We start from the raw sequence: 16029 nt of genomic DNA on the forward strand, positions 1-16029 counted from the left end.
CTGACTCCGACTCCACTACTCCAACTTTATATCCCTGTTTTTTTGTTATGATGGGGAAGGGAGGCTCCTAGAGATGAGCGAGCATACTCACTAAGGGCAATTACTCGAGCAAGCATTGTCCTTAGCGAGTACCTGCCTGCTTGGAAGAAAAGATTTGGGTGCCGGCAGGGGGTGGGGAGCGGCGTGGGAGAGTGGGGGGGAACAGAGGGGAGATCTCTCTTTCCCTCTCTCCCCCCCCCCCCGCTCCCCCCTGCTCACTCCCGCAACTCGGAATCTTTTCTTCCAAGCGGGCAGGTACTCGCTAAGGACAATGCTCGTTCGAGTAATTGCCCTTAACGAGTATGCTCGCTCATCTCTAGAGGCTACCAATAAAAACTTTGCACGGAGCACTATATAACCAGGCCCTTAATACCCCTTTAACAAGGCAGATACTGATTACACACTGAGACCATAGCCCACCTGGCCTCTGCCTACTTGTTGCTGCATTTCGCCCTCACTCAGCATGTTCCTCTTGTCTCGGGGTGTGTCTGCTTCTGACATTTTACATTTCCTTCTCTGTCATTCAGTAAGTGTTTTTGTCTTGTATCTCCCGTGGAAATGTGACGTCAGCCTTCTACAAGTTTACTTAAGTCTCTGCAGGCAACAGGCAGAGCAGCAGTGGAGCTATAACCTTCTGCTGGCAGCACTGCCTGACACATCCCTTCACTATGGTTATCCCTAACCCAAGGAGAAATGCAGAGGTATCATCCAGTCGCTAGATATAAAGTCACCTCAATTGTTGCAGATGCAGGATTGTTTTTCTTCCTGGAATGTGAAGTTTGCAAGTCATTGTACATGATAATCCATAAAGTGGAGACAGACGGATTCTATGACAGCTGCAATAGAGATGGACTCATCCAACTACTCTGGGTATGTTAATATTGAATTTTATACATTATGTATTTCAATATATTATAGACTATGATATTATATATAAGCTAGAATGTTAGGTGATAGCTAGATAAATAGATAGTTTTTGTCCAATCTAGTATGATAGTTCGCTACTATGTATTAGTACAGGACAAATATATCACTCCCGAGTTTTCAAGCCTCTGAGGATAAACAATAAATGTTTTAATCCAAAACAAACAGGTGAGAAATTAAAACAAAGCATATTAAAAAGTTGCAGAACTTTTCACTTTCAGGCAGCCTGCACATGAATGGGTCAGATTCTGCATGCAGCAGCCCACGACAGAACCCGACTCTGTGCCCGGCCAGGGACCCTGCGTATCTGTCATTTATCATCTTTTCTGTACTGCAGATGACCACGGCAAGCCGGCATTGGACATGCATAGTACAGATTTGTTTTTTTCCGTGCCATCACCAGGCGAGGACATGGATACCCGCGACCTATCTGCAATATAAATTGTGGATGGGGCGTCTGTACAGACACTGCATAAAAATAGAGCATGCTGCAATTTTTCCTCTGCTCGTGGAAATGACGATTCGTTTCCGCAAGTGTGCAGGAACAAGTGCTTTTCCATAGCATGCTATGAACGGGATTTGCTTCGGATCCGCCGTGCGTACGCCGACCGCGGATTCTGCAATGCAAATCCATTCGTGTGCAGGCGACCATAGGCCGGCTGCACACGGCCGTGACGGGCTCCGCTGTGGAATATGACGCGGCGGCGGTAGGCGGGGAAGCGGTTTCACGCTATCTTCCACTGTGCTACAGTGGAAGATAGCGTGACGGACGGCTTCCATTGACTGCAATGGAAGCCGTCTGCGCGTACACCCACGGCAAATAGAGCATGCCGCAGGAGAGGACGGGAGATTTCACGGTGCAGAATTCCGTGAGCATTGTGCTATTAGGTTCAATAGAACCTAATAGCTGCGGGCAACGCAGCAGATTTCCGCCGTCCGTGGGAAGGAGCCCTTAGTGTTTCTTCCATATCATAGGCAGCTTTAGAGTATGATGATTTCAGCAAACAGCCCCTCATATCTCATATTCCTGGACCTCGGTGAGTGATACTGGGGATAAAATATTAAGGTTATTTGAAGTCACACAGGAATTTACACATCTTTTTAATCTGTATATAAAGTATATAATACTGCAGATGAAAGTCATAATCTTGTCATGTTGCAATCAATCAAAAAAACAAACATGGCAGCAGTCCAGCTGGATGTGGCGACGCGCACAGACACTAACACAAATGCGCAGACTTTCTACTCCTGACTCGGAACCAGGCATCTAGTCCTGTATAGTCAGAGTTCCCTGAGACAGCTGAGTGACAGTCTCTGTGCGGCGACTGCTGTTCTCCTGCAGCGTTGGACGTCTCTGCTCATTTCACCTTTTAAACATTAATAGTCATAAAGCACAAAGCTCCGGAGGAAAGGACAAATATTTATAAGGTGACGGGATAACTTTTCATCAGATGTGTCAAGTTTGGTGCCAAAGTTCCACAGGCTAAAACTATAAGTGTCAAGAGGTTTGCAGAGGCCGATGAGTGATATCCTAAAGATCGACTGAGTTTACTTAAGAAAGGTTCTTCATGGCGGTATAAAGTTTATTGAAGAGCATACACGATGGATGTATTGCAGTGCGGTCAAGAGGTTGGGCTTTGGGTTGTTACATTCATTGCAGAGATTGGTTATTAAGAAAATCCGCAGAAAATCAAGACAAAAGAATCCCATGTGAACATGTCCTTAGGTGGTGGTGGGGGTCTCTATTCTGTGACTTTCCAACTTTTGGGATACTGCAGCTCTCAGGACAGACTGGGAGTTGTAGTTCCCAACACCGGGAGTATTACATGTTGGCGGCCTCTACTGAAGGTCTCCTGAATAAAGCTAGGGCTAAACAGTAACTTTGGTTGTGACATAGGCTGCGTGATCAGTGACTGCTGTGCAACCCTGTGACCTCACACTCTCATTAATGTCAATGGGGTCATAATGCAACTCGCAAGTTGCTACGAACTGCAGATTGCAAACATCGACAAAGGTTGGATTTTTTACAATCTGTAGTTCACGGTCATAGAAATTTCCAAGTTGAATCATGAACATGACCACAAAACTTTGCAGCACTATTGGCCCTGTAAAAAAAAAAAACTGAAGTCAAATGGGACGGCTTCAAAAAGAAACATTTTAGTGTTTTTTTCTATCATTGGTTGCAATGGGAAAAAACAGATTCCGTTTAAATTCAGTTTAAAAAAATGGAACAGAGGAATGGAAAGCCCTACGGCCACTCTCACACATGGTGTTGGTAAAACGCCACGATTTTGATTGTGGCATTTTACGGCGATTCCTATCAGCGTTTTCAAACACAGATTTACTGCAACCTACAGCTTTTTTTAATGCACGCCATCATTCTGAGGTGTGTTAAAAAGCGCAAAGAAAGAGCAGACAGCGCCGTGTCCGGGCACAGGTCTGCAAGGCCCCATTGAAATCAATGGGCATGTTCTACCACGATTACCGTGGCGTTCGAAACATCACGGTAATCACAGTAAAAAGTGCATGTGTGAGAGTGACGTAATGGATCATCAGGGTATCTGCCAAAAAGAAGGTTGCTTAAGATCTGGGAAGGAATGTATCATGTCTTGCCACATTAATAAATATGATCTGGGAAGGAATGTATCATGTCTTGCCACATTAATAAATATGTCACAGATCTTTTTACAAGAATTCCCCACCCCCACCCCTTCCCCCCCGGCCAATTACTGCGATTATTTATGAATTACATTTTCCTTGAACAAGAGGAAGTAAAATGCATCACATTAAAGTGTAATATGTACAATTTATGCTCTTAGCATATTACACAGAAATACTTTACATACTTTACATTGTAGCACATTATACTGCGGCACATTGGCAGCACAGTATGATGTAACAGGGTTACTAGAGCATCAGTTGTATCAAATATTAAAGAATTGGCACTGTATAGAGAAGGAGTGTCAGGTTGCTCTCACACAAACACTTTTTACCCCAATTACCATGGTGTTTTGAATGCCGCGGTAATTGTGGTATAACGCTCCCATTGATATCAATTGGGCCTCACAGACATGCGTTCAACCACGGCACTGGCACTGGATGGCACTTTACAGTGCCACAATTTTTAGCACTGTCTGCTCTATTTTTCGGTGTTTAGCGCACCTCATCACCCATCATAATGATGGGGTGCGCTAAAACACGCTGTTGGACAAAGAAACCTGCGGCTGAAAATGAGAGTAAAATCACGGTAAAGCAACGCAATTTCAATACCTTTGAAATTGTGTCACCCCCAGGCCTCCTGTTGTGTTTAATCCAGCTGACCAGAGGAAGGGGCTCGACCTTGAAATGTGTATTCACTGGCTGGTTCTCTATGTTGTTAAATAAAAAAGAAGTGCTTTCACTATCTCCTCTTGGACCTTTAGCTTTCAACTGGCTTAGAGTGTTGTGCCTTCACCACCAGGATTTTATCACATTCTCTTTTGTTATGCTCTTTGACTGCCAGGGGGGATATCTGCTCCAGTAAGAAGTGGAATAAGAGAGCAGGGCAGCCTAAACAGGTCCCAGTAGTGGGAGACTCAACTAGAGGGACAGATAGGGCAATCTGCCACAAAGGCCAAGATTGTTGAATGGTGTGTTGTCTTCCTGACGCTCGAGTTCGACACATCATGGATTGGGTTGACAGATTACTGGGAGGGACTGGTGAAGATCCAGCGGTCATGGTACATATGACAAGTTTATAGGTAGGGAGTGGGTCCTTAAAAATGATTTCAGGAAATTAAAATGTAAGCTTAGGGCAAAGACCTCCAAAGTAGTATTTTCTGAAGTACTTTCTGTACCATGTTCCACACCAGAAAGGCAGAGGGAGATTAGGGAGGCAAACAAGTAGTTTAAGAGCTGTTGGCTATAGGTTCTACCGTAGGGATGGGCTGCATCTAAATTGGGAGGGTGCAGCTATGCTAGGTGAGAAGATAGCTAGAAGGTGTGAGGAGTGTTTAAACTAGGGACTGGAGGGAAGGGAAACCAGAGCAGTAGAGGGGAAGACAATGTAGACAGTGACATGGAACTAAGTAATGGTGGTGAAGCATTGGGAGGGTCAGAACAGTTAACAGTGATAGACTTAAAATAAAAAATAACCCAAATCTTCTAAACTGTATGGTGACTAATGCTAGAATTCAATAAAGGTGACAAACAAAGTAATAATATCTGAGGAAAAATATGACATAGTGGGAATACCTGAGACATGCTGGATAAAAGCTTTGACTGGGTGATGAACTTACAGGGTTATAGTCTGCTCAGAAGGCATTGTAAAAATGGAAAGGCAGAGAGGTTTGTTTTTATGTAAAGTCCTGTTTAAAGCCCATTGAAAGAAGATATATGGGAGAGAAATGAACATGTGGAGTCTGTATGCGTAGAGATACATGAAGGGAAAAATAGTAATACAATCCCCATAAAGGTTTTCTATAGGCCACCAAATATAACAGAAAGAACTGAAAATCTATTACCGAGGCAAATAGATGAAGCAGCAAATCACAATCAGGTGATTATTATGGGGGACTTCAACAATCTGGATATAAACTGTGAAACCTGAAATGTGGATCTTAGAAGGCTAACAAGTTTCTGTCAATAATTACCTTACCAAACGTGTACAGGACCCAACTAGAGGGGTGGCTATTTTGGAATTATTATTAATCAATAGAACTGACAGAATAACAGGGGTGCAGATTGAAGGGCACCTGGGAAATAGTGACCATAATATAATGCATTTACACTTCGATCAGCTTAGTGATGCCCTTTAATCTTACTGACTGGGACAATGTCCTCAGAAAGAAGAGTACAGGCAATAAATGGGAAATGTTTAAAAACATGTTAAATCCTAATGGCCCATTTAGACACAACGATTATTGCTCAAAAATAATCATTGTATCTAACTGCACTGACATCGTGCAGTTTTCGTTAAGCCGTCGCTGAACGTAGTCTTCCAACGTGCTAAAAGAGAACAATCAGCCTTATCAGGAGTTCACAGTAGGATACAGCTGATAGTATTGTTTCAGCTGTATCCCACTCCCTGAACACAGGTGGGGTATGAAGAACAGAGCGGTGCAGCTGTGTTCTTCATGCTCCATGAACAGCCGGGGTATAAAGAACACAGTGGTCCAGCTGTGTTCTGCATACCCTGCTCAGAGCGCCTGGCTGTATAACAGCTGAGCGCTCCGAGCAGAGAACAGCTGAATGCAGAAGACAAGCGGCCCAACTTGTCTTTTTTATACCCCGCTTGGAGCACAAAGCTGTAAAGGCACACAATTATCGCTCAAAAGTCGCTCAGAAGACCTCTTTTGAGCGATAATCGTTGTGTCTAAACCAGGCTTAACTGTGAGCAGTTCATACCTTACAGGAATAAAAGAATTAGGAATAGGAGAAATCCAATGTGACTCAATGAAGATGTAAAAGGGGCAATAAACAACTTAAAAAGCACTTTAACTACTAAAACAAGAAGGCAGTGAAGAAGCACTAATAACCTACAAGGAACAAAATTATGTAAAAAGCAGATAAAAGCAGCAAAGATGAAGACAGCCAAACTTATTTCCTAAGAGAGTAAAAGTAACCATAAACTGTTCTTCAATTAGATAAAAAGCACAATTAATACTTAAAGTGTTGATCCTTTAATAAATAATGAAGGAAAAATAGCAGAGGGGGACGATGAGAAAGCAAATTTATGTAATATTTCTTTTCTCCAGTGTATTCACAGAGGAAATTAAAATGTCAGATTAGATGCAGAGTGATAACGTAAACTCTCCGCTAAATGTCACCAGTCTAGCCGCGGAGGAAGTGCAGAACCGTCTTAAAAAGATTAATATAAACAAATCGCTGGGTCCCAATGGCATACATCCCTGGGTTTTAAGGGAATTAAGTAATATGGTAGACAGATCATTGTTTATTATATTTAAGGATTCTATAGTGATGGGGTCTGTTCCACTGGATTGGCGCATAGCCAATGTGGTGCCAATATTTAAAAAGGAGTCGAAAAGCAAACCTGGAAATTACAGGCCGGTAGGTCTTACTTCTATCGTGGGTAAAATGTTTGAAGGGTTTATAAGAGATGCTATCCTGGAGTACCTCAAGGAAAGTAGCTGTATAACTCCATATCAGCATGAGTTTGTGAGAGATCACTCCTGTCACACCTACCTGATCCGCTTCTACAAGAAGGTAAGTTCTAGACTGGACCGGGGAGAGTCATTGAATATTGTTTATCCAGACTTTTTCAAAGCGTTTGATACTGTTGGTATATAAAATGATAATGCTTGGTCTGGGCGAGAATGTGTGTAAGTGGGCAAGTAACTGGCTCAGTGATAGATATCAGAGGGTGGTTATTAATGGTACATACTCTGACTGGGTCACCGTTACTAGTGGGCAGTTACAGTATTGGGCTCTATTTTTTTATATATATTTATTAATGACTAGATAGGATTGTGCAGTAGAATATCAATATTTGAAGATTAAACAAAACTATGTAAAGTAATTAACACAGGAGAGGACAGAATGTGATTGCCAATGGATCTGGATAAGTTTGGGGCTTGGGCAGAAAAGTGTCAAATGAGGTTTGAGGCCGGATCCACACGGGCTAGAAAATCTCGCTAGAAAATCATTGCTATAAAACGCATGTATGTGAAGCCCATGGTTTCCAATGGGTTCTTTCAGGCTACAAAACATCTCGCATGTGGATAAACCCATTGGAAATCATGGGCCTCACATACATGCGTTTTATAGCAATGATTTTCTAGCGAGATTTTCTAGCCCGTGTGGATCCTGCCTGACACTGATAAATGTAAGGTTCTGCACATGGGCAGGGAAATACTTGTCACCATTACACACTAAATGAGAAACCACTGGGCAAAACTGAAATGGAAAAGGACTTGGGGAGTTTAGTTAGCTGTAAACTTAACTGGAGCAACCAGTGTCAGGCAGCTGCTGCCAAGGCAAATAGGACCATAGGGTGCATCAAAAGAGGTCTAGGGGCACATGACAAGAATATTGTTCTTCGTCTTTACAAGTCACTGGTCAGACCACACATGGAACATTGTGGGCAGTTTTGGGCACAGGTACTCAAGAAGGACATAAAAGAGCTTGAGCGGGTACAAATGTGGGCAACTAAAGTAATAAATGGAATGGGTGGACTACAATACTCAGAGAGGTTATTGAAATTAAGGGTTATTATTTAGTTTAGAAAAAAATACTGCTGAGGGTTGACCTAATAACTATGTATAATTATATCAGGGCATAATACAGAGAGTCGGGGTCAATGCAAAGATCTCTCCCATCATCTATTTATACCCAGGACTGTGACTAACAAAGGGATGCCCTCTACATCTAGGGGAAAGAAGATTTCTACAACAACATGGAAGGGGGTTCTTTACTGTAAGAGCAGTGAGACTATGGAACTCTCTGCTTGAAGAATTGGTGATAGCAAACTCACTAAAGTAGTTCAAGAGGGGCCCGGACACCTTCCTTGAGCTTTACATTATTAAATATTATAGCCAATGAATTTTTCAAAGGGGTTGTTGATCTAATGATTATTCCGATTGCCAGGAGTCTGAAAGGAATTTTTTCACCTTAAGGCCTCAGTCACACGGGCGATTTTTCGAGCGATTTGTGCATGTGCATGTGACCGTCGATTTTATAGAACCATTGCTTTGCAATGGTATCGGACACATGGGCGCTTTTTATGCGCTTGTCTGATAAATTATAGAACAGAAATCGCACATTGCACCTATCTGCGATCTGCGATTCCTTGTGTTCTGTGTATGCGCTCAATGGGGCCGGCGGCAGCAGCGCCAACCCCATTGAGAACATATACTACACAAATCATTCTCCTCTGCCACAGAAGAATGATGTTTGCCCATTGAATTCAATGGAGCCGGCAATACAGCCAGCTCCATTGAAAGCAATGGGCTGCCAGTGAGCGCGGGATGAATGTTCGGGAAGGGCTTAAAAATATAAGCCCTTCCCTGAAAATCATCCAAAAATGTGTAAAAATTTTAAAAAAATATATACTCACCTTGTCCCTGCAGACGGAGTTCAGCCGCGGCCGGCCGGCAGTTCTCCTGAACTGCTCTGAGTAGTATTCAGCAGGCGGGGATTTAAAATCCCCGTCTGCTGAATGGGCTGCCTCTGATTGGTCACAGCCCTCACCAATCAGAGGCAGCTCTCACTCACCCATTCATGAATTCATGAATGGGTGAGTGAGTGCTGCCTCTAATCGGCTCAGCGCAGGGACCAATCAGGGGCAGCTCTCAGCTGTCATTCAATAGCATTCTTATATTTTTAAGCCCTTCCCGAAAATTCATCCTACGCTCGCCGGCAGCCCATTGCTTTCAATGGAGCCGGCTTTAATGCCGGCTCCATTGAATTCAATGGGGTGGACAGCGCTCCTGTGCTCCGGCCCGTTTCAAAGGAAACGCGGCTAGGAGCAGATTTTTCCGGCGATTTTTCGGCCCCGGTCACGCGATTTGCAGATGCGCATCCGTCATGCGATCCGCAAATCGCGGCAAAAAACGCCCGTCTGACCGAGGCCTAAATAAGAAAATTGGGGGAAAAAAACATTGATTTGTTTTTTTTTCCTCCGAATCAACAAGGGGGAGGGGGTTAATAGGCTGAAGTAGATGATCTTTGGAAATGTTAGAATATTCGTTTAATTTAGGTAATACTCATAGCATTATCAATCAGGTATGCCTAATTATATATGCAATGCATCGGAGAAGAACTTAGACACAAGTCAGTGGTTGAAGCTCAGAGTTTTGCTGATCTCGCTTCTCTTTTTTATTACTTCCAAAGAAGTAAAGAGTAACAATAACCAGTTAGTGTCAGACAACACCCTATAGCTATCTGCAGTTGCCGTAGTTTTGCACTTTTTAACGCACCTCATCACCCATCATAATGATGGGGTGCGTTAAAAACCGCTGTCGAACTCTGTAACCTGCGTCCCAAAAAAAGGCAGTAAAATCACAGCAAAACGCAGTTATAAAAATCGCTACGTTTTGCCGGTAGTGTGTGTGAGAGTTTCCTTAGGGTGGTCTCACATTTGCATAGGAACCTCTGGTTGGAGGTTTTGTCACAGATTTGGCGCAGAATACTAGAAGGAAAAACACTATATAGAAAAGCCAGACAGTTGAGAGGAAAGCGAACGGACCCCATTATAGTTAATTGGGTCTGATCAGCACTATTTAATTCAATCCTAAGGCCTCTTTTAAAAGGGGATCTACCTTAGGTACACAACAATCATGGGAGTAAAAAACATGCGACTCTTAGAACTAATGGTTTCCTATGGTAACGTTCAGATGCTTGATTTTTGAGTGCTTAGCTCCCCTTGTGAATGAGCCCTGAGAGGGAGCCATTCGGCCATGGGGATTCCCCTTTCCTACTCCCCGAACATAGCAGGAAAGCGAAATACCCTAAGGCCCCAGTGTCTACGGGCGTTGCGAAGTCCCGCAGCAGATCTCCGCCGCGAGAGCCACTGCCCAGGAGCAGGAGTCAGTAGACAGGCTGACCTGTGGAGATCCATCTGACAGATGGGCTCACCGCAGAGAATCGGGGCAATTTGCAGCATGCTGCAAATTGCCGGCCGCAAGCGGAGAATCGCAATGGTTCTCTGCTTGTGGACACGGGGCCGGCACTTTTTATAGCAACACTATGGAAAGCTTCAGACGGAGTGATTCGCCGGCGATTTACCACCGGCGAAATCACTGCCGTGGACAGGGGGCCTAAATAAACTTCCTATTGATGCACATTTCCCACATAAAGGAATATACTAAATTGTTCTAATTCTATTATGATGATTAAATGTCCATCTGCCCTGAACAACAATAATTGAGGGGACTATAAACTTATAAAAATACAGTATAACACAATGGTTGCCATCACACAGGCAGTAAACGTGGAATTTCCACTAGCGGAATTTCTGCGGAAGCTCCATAGTGTTTACAATACAACGCACATGAATCACAAATCCCTTTCAAATAAAGCAGATACATTTTCTCCTTCGGAAAAGCATAGAATTTGACAAATGCTGCATGTCTATTTATGTTGCGGAAACTGTGCCTATCTGCTGTGGATTTTCTCATTGAGATCAATGGGAAAGATAAAATCCACACCAAAATCCATGGTTACATAGTAATCAGTTGATGGAAACAATAGGGGTGCGGGTCCTGCTCCAACGAGCTTACATACTACAAGTAATGGGGTGATACAGAAGGTTGGAGATGTCCAAGGTATGGCAGGATGGAGAGTGTGGGATGCTATACACATAGACAATGGTCAGACTTAAGCCATGTGGTGGCTGTATCGGTGTTACTGCAGGGGGGCGGTTGATTATGGGTAGCAGGGGTTGCAGTCAGCAGGACAGGCAGCATGTTATCGGGTGGAGTACAGAGGGGTTTGGTTTAGCGGATATGGTATGCCTTCCTGAAGAGGTGCGTTTATACAAAATCCACAACAAGAACACAGTAAATTCCACGCAGCTCGTTAATCTGTCCATCTGCAGAAACGCAACAGAAACTCCACAGCACTTTCTCCGCAGCTGAGTGTAAAAGCATCCTAAAATGTTTAACTTTTTTTGCCTGGAATGACTGATAACAGATAACAATGACTGATAGTTGCGCAAGTAATAGAGAAAAGAATGACCATAGGATTAGTGTTCCGATACTTAGGATCTGTTCACACTGCTCTGTTTTATCCAGCATAAGCTCCATCTCACTTTCTACCTTATATGCAGAAAACTGCATAGGGACAGACAGCAAGATGGAATCAGGACAAAACATAGGGTACAATATGTGAGAAGGAGACCTCTTTGGTCTCTGTTTCCCATAGGAAATCTTGGGGAAAAAAAGCACTGATGATCCCAGAAATATTGATGCAAGGCATCCCAGAAATATTGATGAACTGAAAAACTCGTACATTTGCAGGAAGGAATGGTTCAAAATTCCTCAACATTATGCAAATATTATTTGCAGCTCCAGGAAATGTTTGGTGGAAGTGATTGCTGCAGGAAATTAAATTCAAGGTGTCACTAACTTTTTCTCCCTGCATTGTGGATGTTTACTTAGTGTGCTCAATAAAAGTCATGAATGATACAACTGTTAGTGTGTTATTAGTTTAATTACATTGCGTCTGTCTATAATTGTGACTTGGATATCAAGCCAGGTTCACATTTGAGCTGGAACCTCCATTCGCAAGTTCCATCGCAGATTCGAAACAACATACCAAGAAGAAATAGCGCTGCATGACGGGCTGCTGAACGGAAACAGAAGGGACTCCATTATAGTCAATGGGGTCCGTTTGGCGCTGTCCGATTCCATTATAAGATAGACTTTTTTCGGCCAGGGATTCCCCTTTCCTGTTTCCTGAATGCAGCAGGAATACGGAATCCCCACTTAAGATGTGAAAGCAGCTTTAAACCACCTTTTACTAGTAATCAATGCAGAAATCCAGGTTGATACAAAATGTTCACTTATTTCTTTTCCTGCAGTTGCATATACTAGTGATTGATTGCACTCCAGGAACTGGTTTTGCGTTCTCTGATCTCGCTGAGCTGGACCATGTACTGTATATGGTAAGGGTAGATTGGGATCTTAAAACCCAGGAACATAATGTGCTGGTACTGCTGCATATAAACCTGCCATAATGAAGTGTAGACACTGGCCTTGAGAGGAGTCCTATAAAATCCAATCTTGATAACACATGAGAGGAAATTCGGATTGTAAAACTACAAGGTACTAAATCTGCCTGTTCGTGTTATTTAACTGCAGCAGTAGAAACAGAGAACATCTACTATGTATCACTGCTACTACCCTTAAAATCCTCCATATTGTAAACAGCGGCGGCTGTGCTTTACGGAGTCTACCATCTTAACTAAATCTATTCCAGGAATATAAATCATTGGATTACCCTCTTGTTACATACTTACACAAAATATTCTGTTGGGTTTTACATTGTATGGGGGTAAACCTGGGTGACAGCTCATATGGTTTTACTGGGGTTCAACAGCAGTTTTCAAAAAGTTTTTCCTAGATACTAAATGGCAAGTCTGCTTATGAGTAAAGATGAGCGAACACCAAAATGTTCGGGTTCGCGTTATTCGAAACGAACTTCCCGCGATGTTCGGGTGTTCGTTTCGAATAACGAACCCCATTGAAGTCAATGGGCGACCGGAACATTTTTGTATTTCGCCGATGCTCGCTAAGGTTTTCATGTGTGAAAATCTTGGCAATTCAAGAAAATGATGGGAACGACACAGCAAGTTCTCCTCTGCCACAGCTGTAACAGCTGTGGCAGAGAAGAACGATGTTAGCCCATTGAATTCAATGGAGCCGTCAATACAGCCGACTCCACTGAATGCAATGGGCTGCCAATCAGAGGCAGCCCTCACTCACCCATTCATGGATTCATGAATGGGTGTGAGTGAGGGCTGGCCTCTGATTGGTCAGGCTGTGACCAATCAGAGGCATCTTATTCAGCAGGCGGGGATTTTAAATCCCTGGCTGCTGAATACTACTCACAGCTGTTCAGAGCAGTTCAGGAGAACTGCAGCCTGCCGCGCTGAACTCCGTCTGCCGGCACCAGGTGAGTATATATATATTTTTTATTTTTACACATTTCTGGATGAATTGCAGGAAAGGGCTTATATATTTAACCCCTTTCCGACAATTCATCCCGCGATCGCCGGCAGCCCATTGCATTCAGTGGAGTCGGCTGTATTGCCGGTTCCATTGAATTCAATGGGCAAACATCGTTCTTCTCTGTCACAGCTGTTACAGCTGTGGCAGAGAAGAAGGATTTGTCTTCTATATGTTCTCAATGGGGTTGGCGCTGCTGCCGCCGGCCCCATTGAGCACATATAGAAAAGATTTCTCAGTGAAGAAAGTTAAAGTAACCCGAACATCCGAACATCGTGTGGTGTTCGTTACGAATAACGAACATCCCGAACACCCTAATATTCGCCCGAGCATCAAGCTCGGACGAGTACGTTCGCTCATCTCTACTTATGAGATATTCCCTTCTCACATATAACTGGCGACACTGAGGGCCCATTCACACGGGTGTATCTCCCATCTGTGTGCTGTCCGTGTATTTCACGATCAGCACACAGACCCATTATAGCCTATAAGCCTATTCACATGTGCGAGTTTTCACACGGAACACTGGTAAAAACCGCAGCATGTCTTATTCTGGGCTATATTACGGATGAGAATGGGATATGCAATGTCCACTGCCTGCAGAGATTGGAAAGCAGACAGGCGTGCATCCGTGTGCTGTCTGATGCGTGTTGTAGCCCAATGCTATGTCCACCATGGACATTCAGTAGCCGATCTACAGTGCAAAATGACACAGTGATGGTTCTAATGGAATCTCTAAAACATAACTTTTATTCATCAAATAAAAAATAAAAAGGATTTTGGATCTCAAAATCCTAAATTCTAGACACACGAACAAAATATATATATAAAACCTAACCCCTATCTTAAAGAGGGGAAAGCAATGTATGAACCGCCTAGGCAAAAGGTATTTTGTATCAAGGATACCGGTTTTCTATCCCTGTATCCAGCCGTATACAACTTATGGATAGAGAAAGAATATAGGTCAGTTCACTAAGATTGATGTTCCCAACTTAGTTGTATTGCTGCGGCTATTCAATAGGTAGGTAACATATAAAGCCCCCGTCTTTATAGTAGGTGTATTGTTCCTCCCATTGATATACGCTGCCTGCTGTCTCAGAAAGCCGTGGGTATGAGAGCAAACACGCTTTCTACGGCTGGTTCAGGATTTGAAAAAAACCCAATGACTAGCTGACCTCTAAGTATAGCTAAAGCTCCACACAATTTTTTGTGAGCTGTAGCCAACGAGAGCCAAAATGCAGTACACCAAACTGCCAAATAAATTCTTCCGGAGGTCAGAGGTCAGCTAGTCATTGGATTTTTTTCAAATCCTGAATCAGCCGTAGAAAGCGTGACTAAACACGTAGTAGGGGTCTCTTCTGGTCAGCTCTTCCTCGATCCTTGTGACATCTCTGTCCAGTTTCCTGGCAGAGGGCAGTGTATGGCGGGCTTCAGTAAGATAAGCCAGCAAAGCAGGCAGCTTCTTGCGCTTTGAGGCCTGGACCCTAAGGGTAACCTGCACCAACAGCCCAATGGGTTGCAGCTTTGCCCTATCTGCATATAATGGCAATCACGAGAAAATCGCAGCAAAATCGCACATGTGCTCATGCGATGTCTGAGCGCCCATCATGTTTTTATTGGAAAAACATCGCTGCCGCTTGTGATTTTCTCGCGCCATAGACAGTAGGAGTTCCTAATGTTAAAAACACATGGCATCGCACGAACATCACAAGCTCGTGCGTTGCAATGCACTAAAACAGAGGCTCCAATGAAAAACGTGGTCGATTAAAAAAAGGCAAAAAACTTAAAAAGATAGGGCAGGCTGTGATTTTCAAATCTCGCAACATCACAGAAAACATCGCAATTGGGAATGAAACCTTTGAAAAGCACGTCTTTCATAATTCTGTGTTTTCTCGCACTCTCACATTGCGTAAACATTGTGAGATCTTATCGCAAGTGTGAAGGCAGCCTGCAGTGGCTCAAACAGAATCAGCCTCCACTATGCCAACATTTTAACGATGGTCCGCAGCCGTGGCAGCCCCTCTGGTGGATAGGGACTCATCCCAACCTCCACCTTCACACTGGTCTTCAGTTACACCACTGTTACCAGCTGCTGGATAGGCTTGCAGCACTAATTGCTGGGCTGCACCTAGACCTGCCTTTACTTCAAATAGCAAGTCCATATGTAGCCAGGCCATAAGTGGCAAAACGCGGGCATTATCCATGCCGCTAATGCTCATGTACTCGCACCCGAAGGAATTTAAGGAATTTGGATTGTTTATCTTGACTGCCGTCCACTTAGCAGCATTGTATTCTAGAATCAGCCTTGGTTCCCCTTTGACATCTGTAACCTTGATAAACGAGCTGTGGGTAAACTGTATATAATAACTCTCTGGAGGACTCATCCTTGTTAGTGAATGTT

General features: G+C 43.6%; 1 protein-coding gene across 1 annotated transcript in view; it reads left to right on the plus strand.

Moving 5' to 3' along the window:
• The first annotated feature begins 649 nt into the window (after positions 1 to 649).
• LOC136632270 (free fatty acid receptor 2-like) overlaps positions 650 to 16029 on the plus strand; it is a 39775-nt gene continuing 24395 nt past the window's right edge. Inside the window, exon 1 of the mRNA XM_066607043.1 lies at positions 650 to 909. Coding sequence (XP_066463140.1) covers positions 869 to 909 — 41 coding nt within the window. The 5' untranslated portion in view covers positions 650 to 868. The remainder of the gene's footprint in view (positions 910 to 16029) is intronic.

The sequence above is a fragment of the Eleutherodactylus coqui genome, chromosome 6 (assembly GCF_035609145.1).
Source record: "Eleutherodactylus coqui strain aEleCoq1 chromosome 6, aEleCoq1.hap1, whole genome shotgun sequence".
Taxonomy (NCBI): Eukaryota; Metazoa; Chordata; class Amphibia; order Anura; family Eleutherodactylidae; genus Eleutherodactylus; species Eleutherodactylus coqui.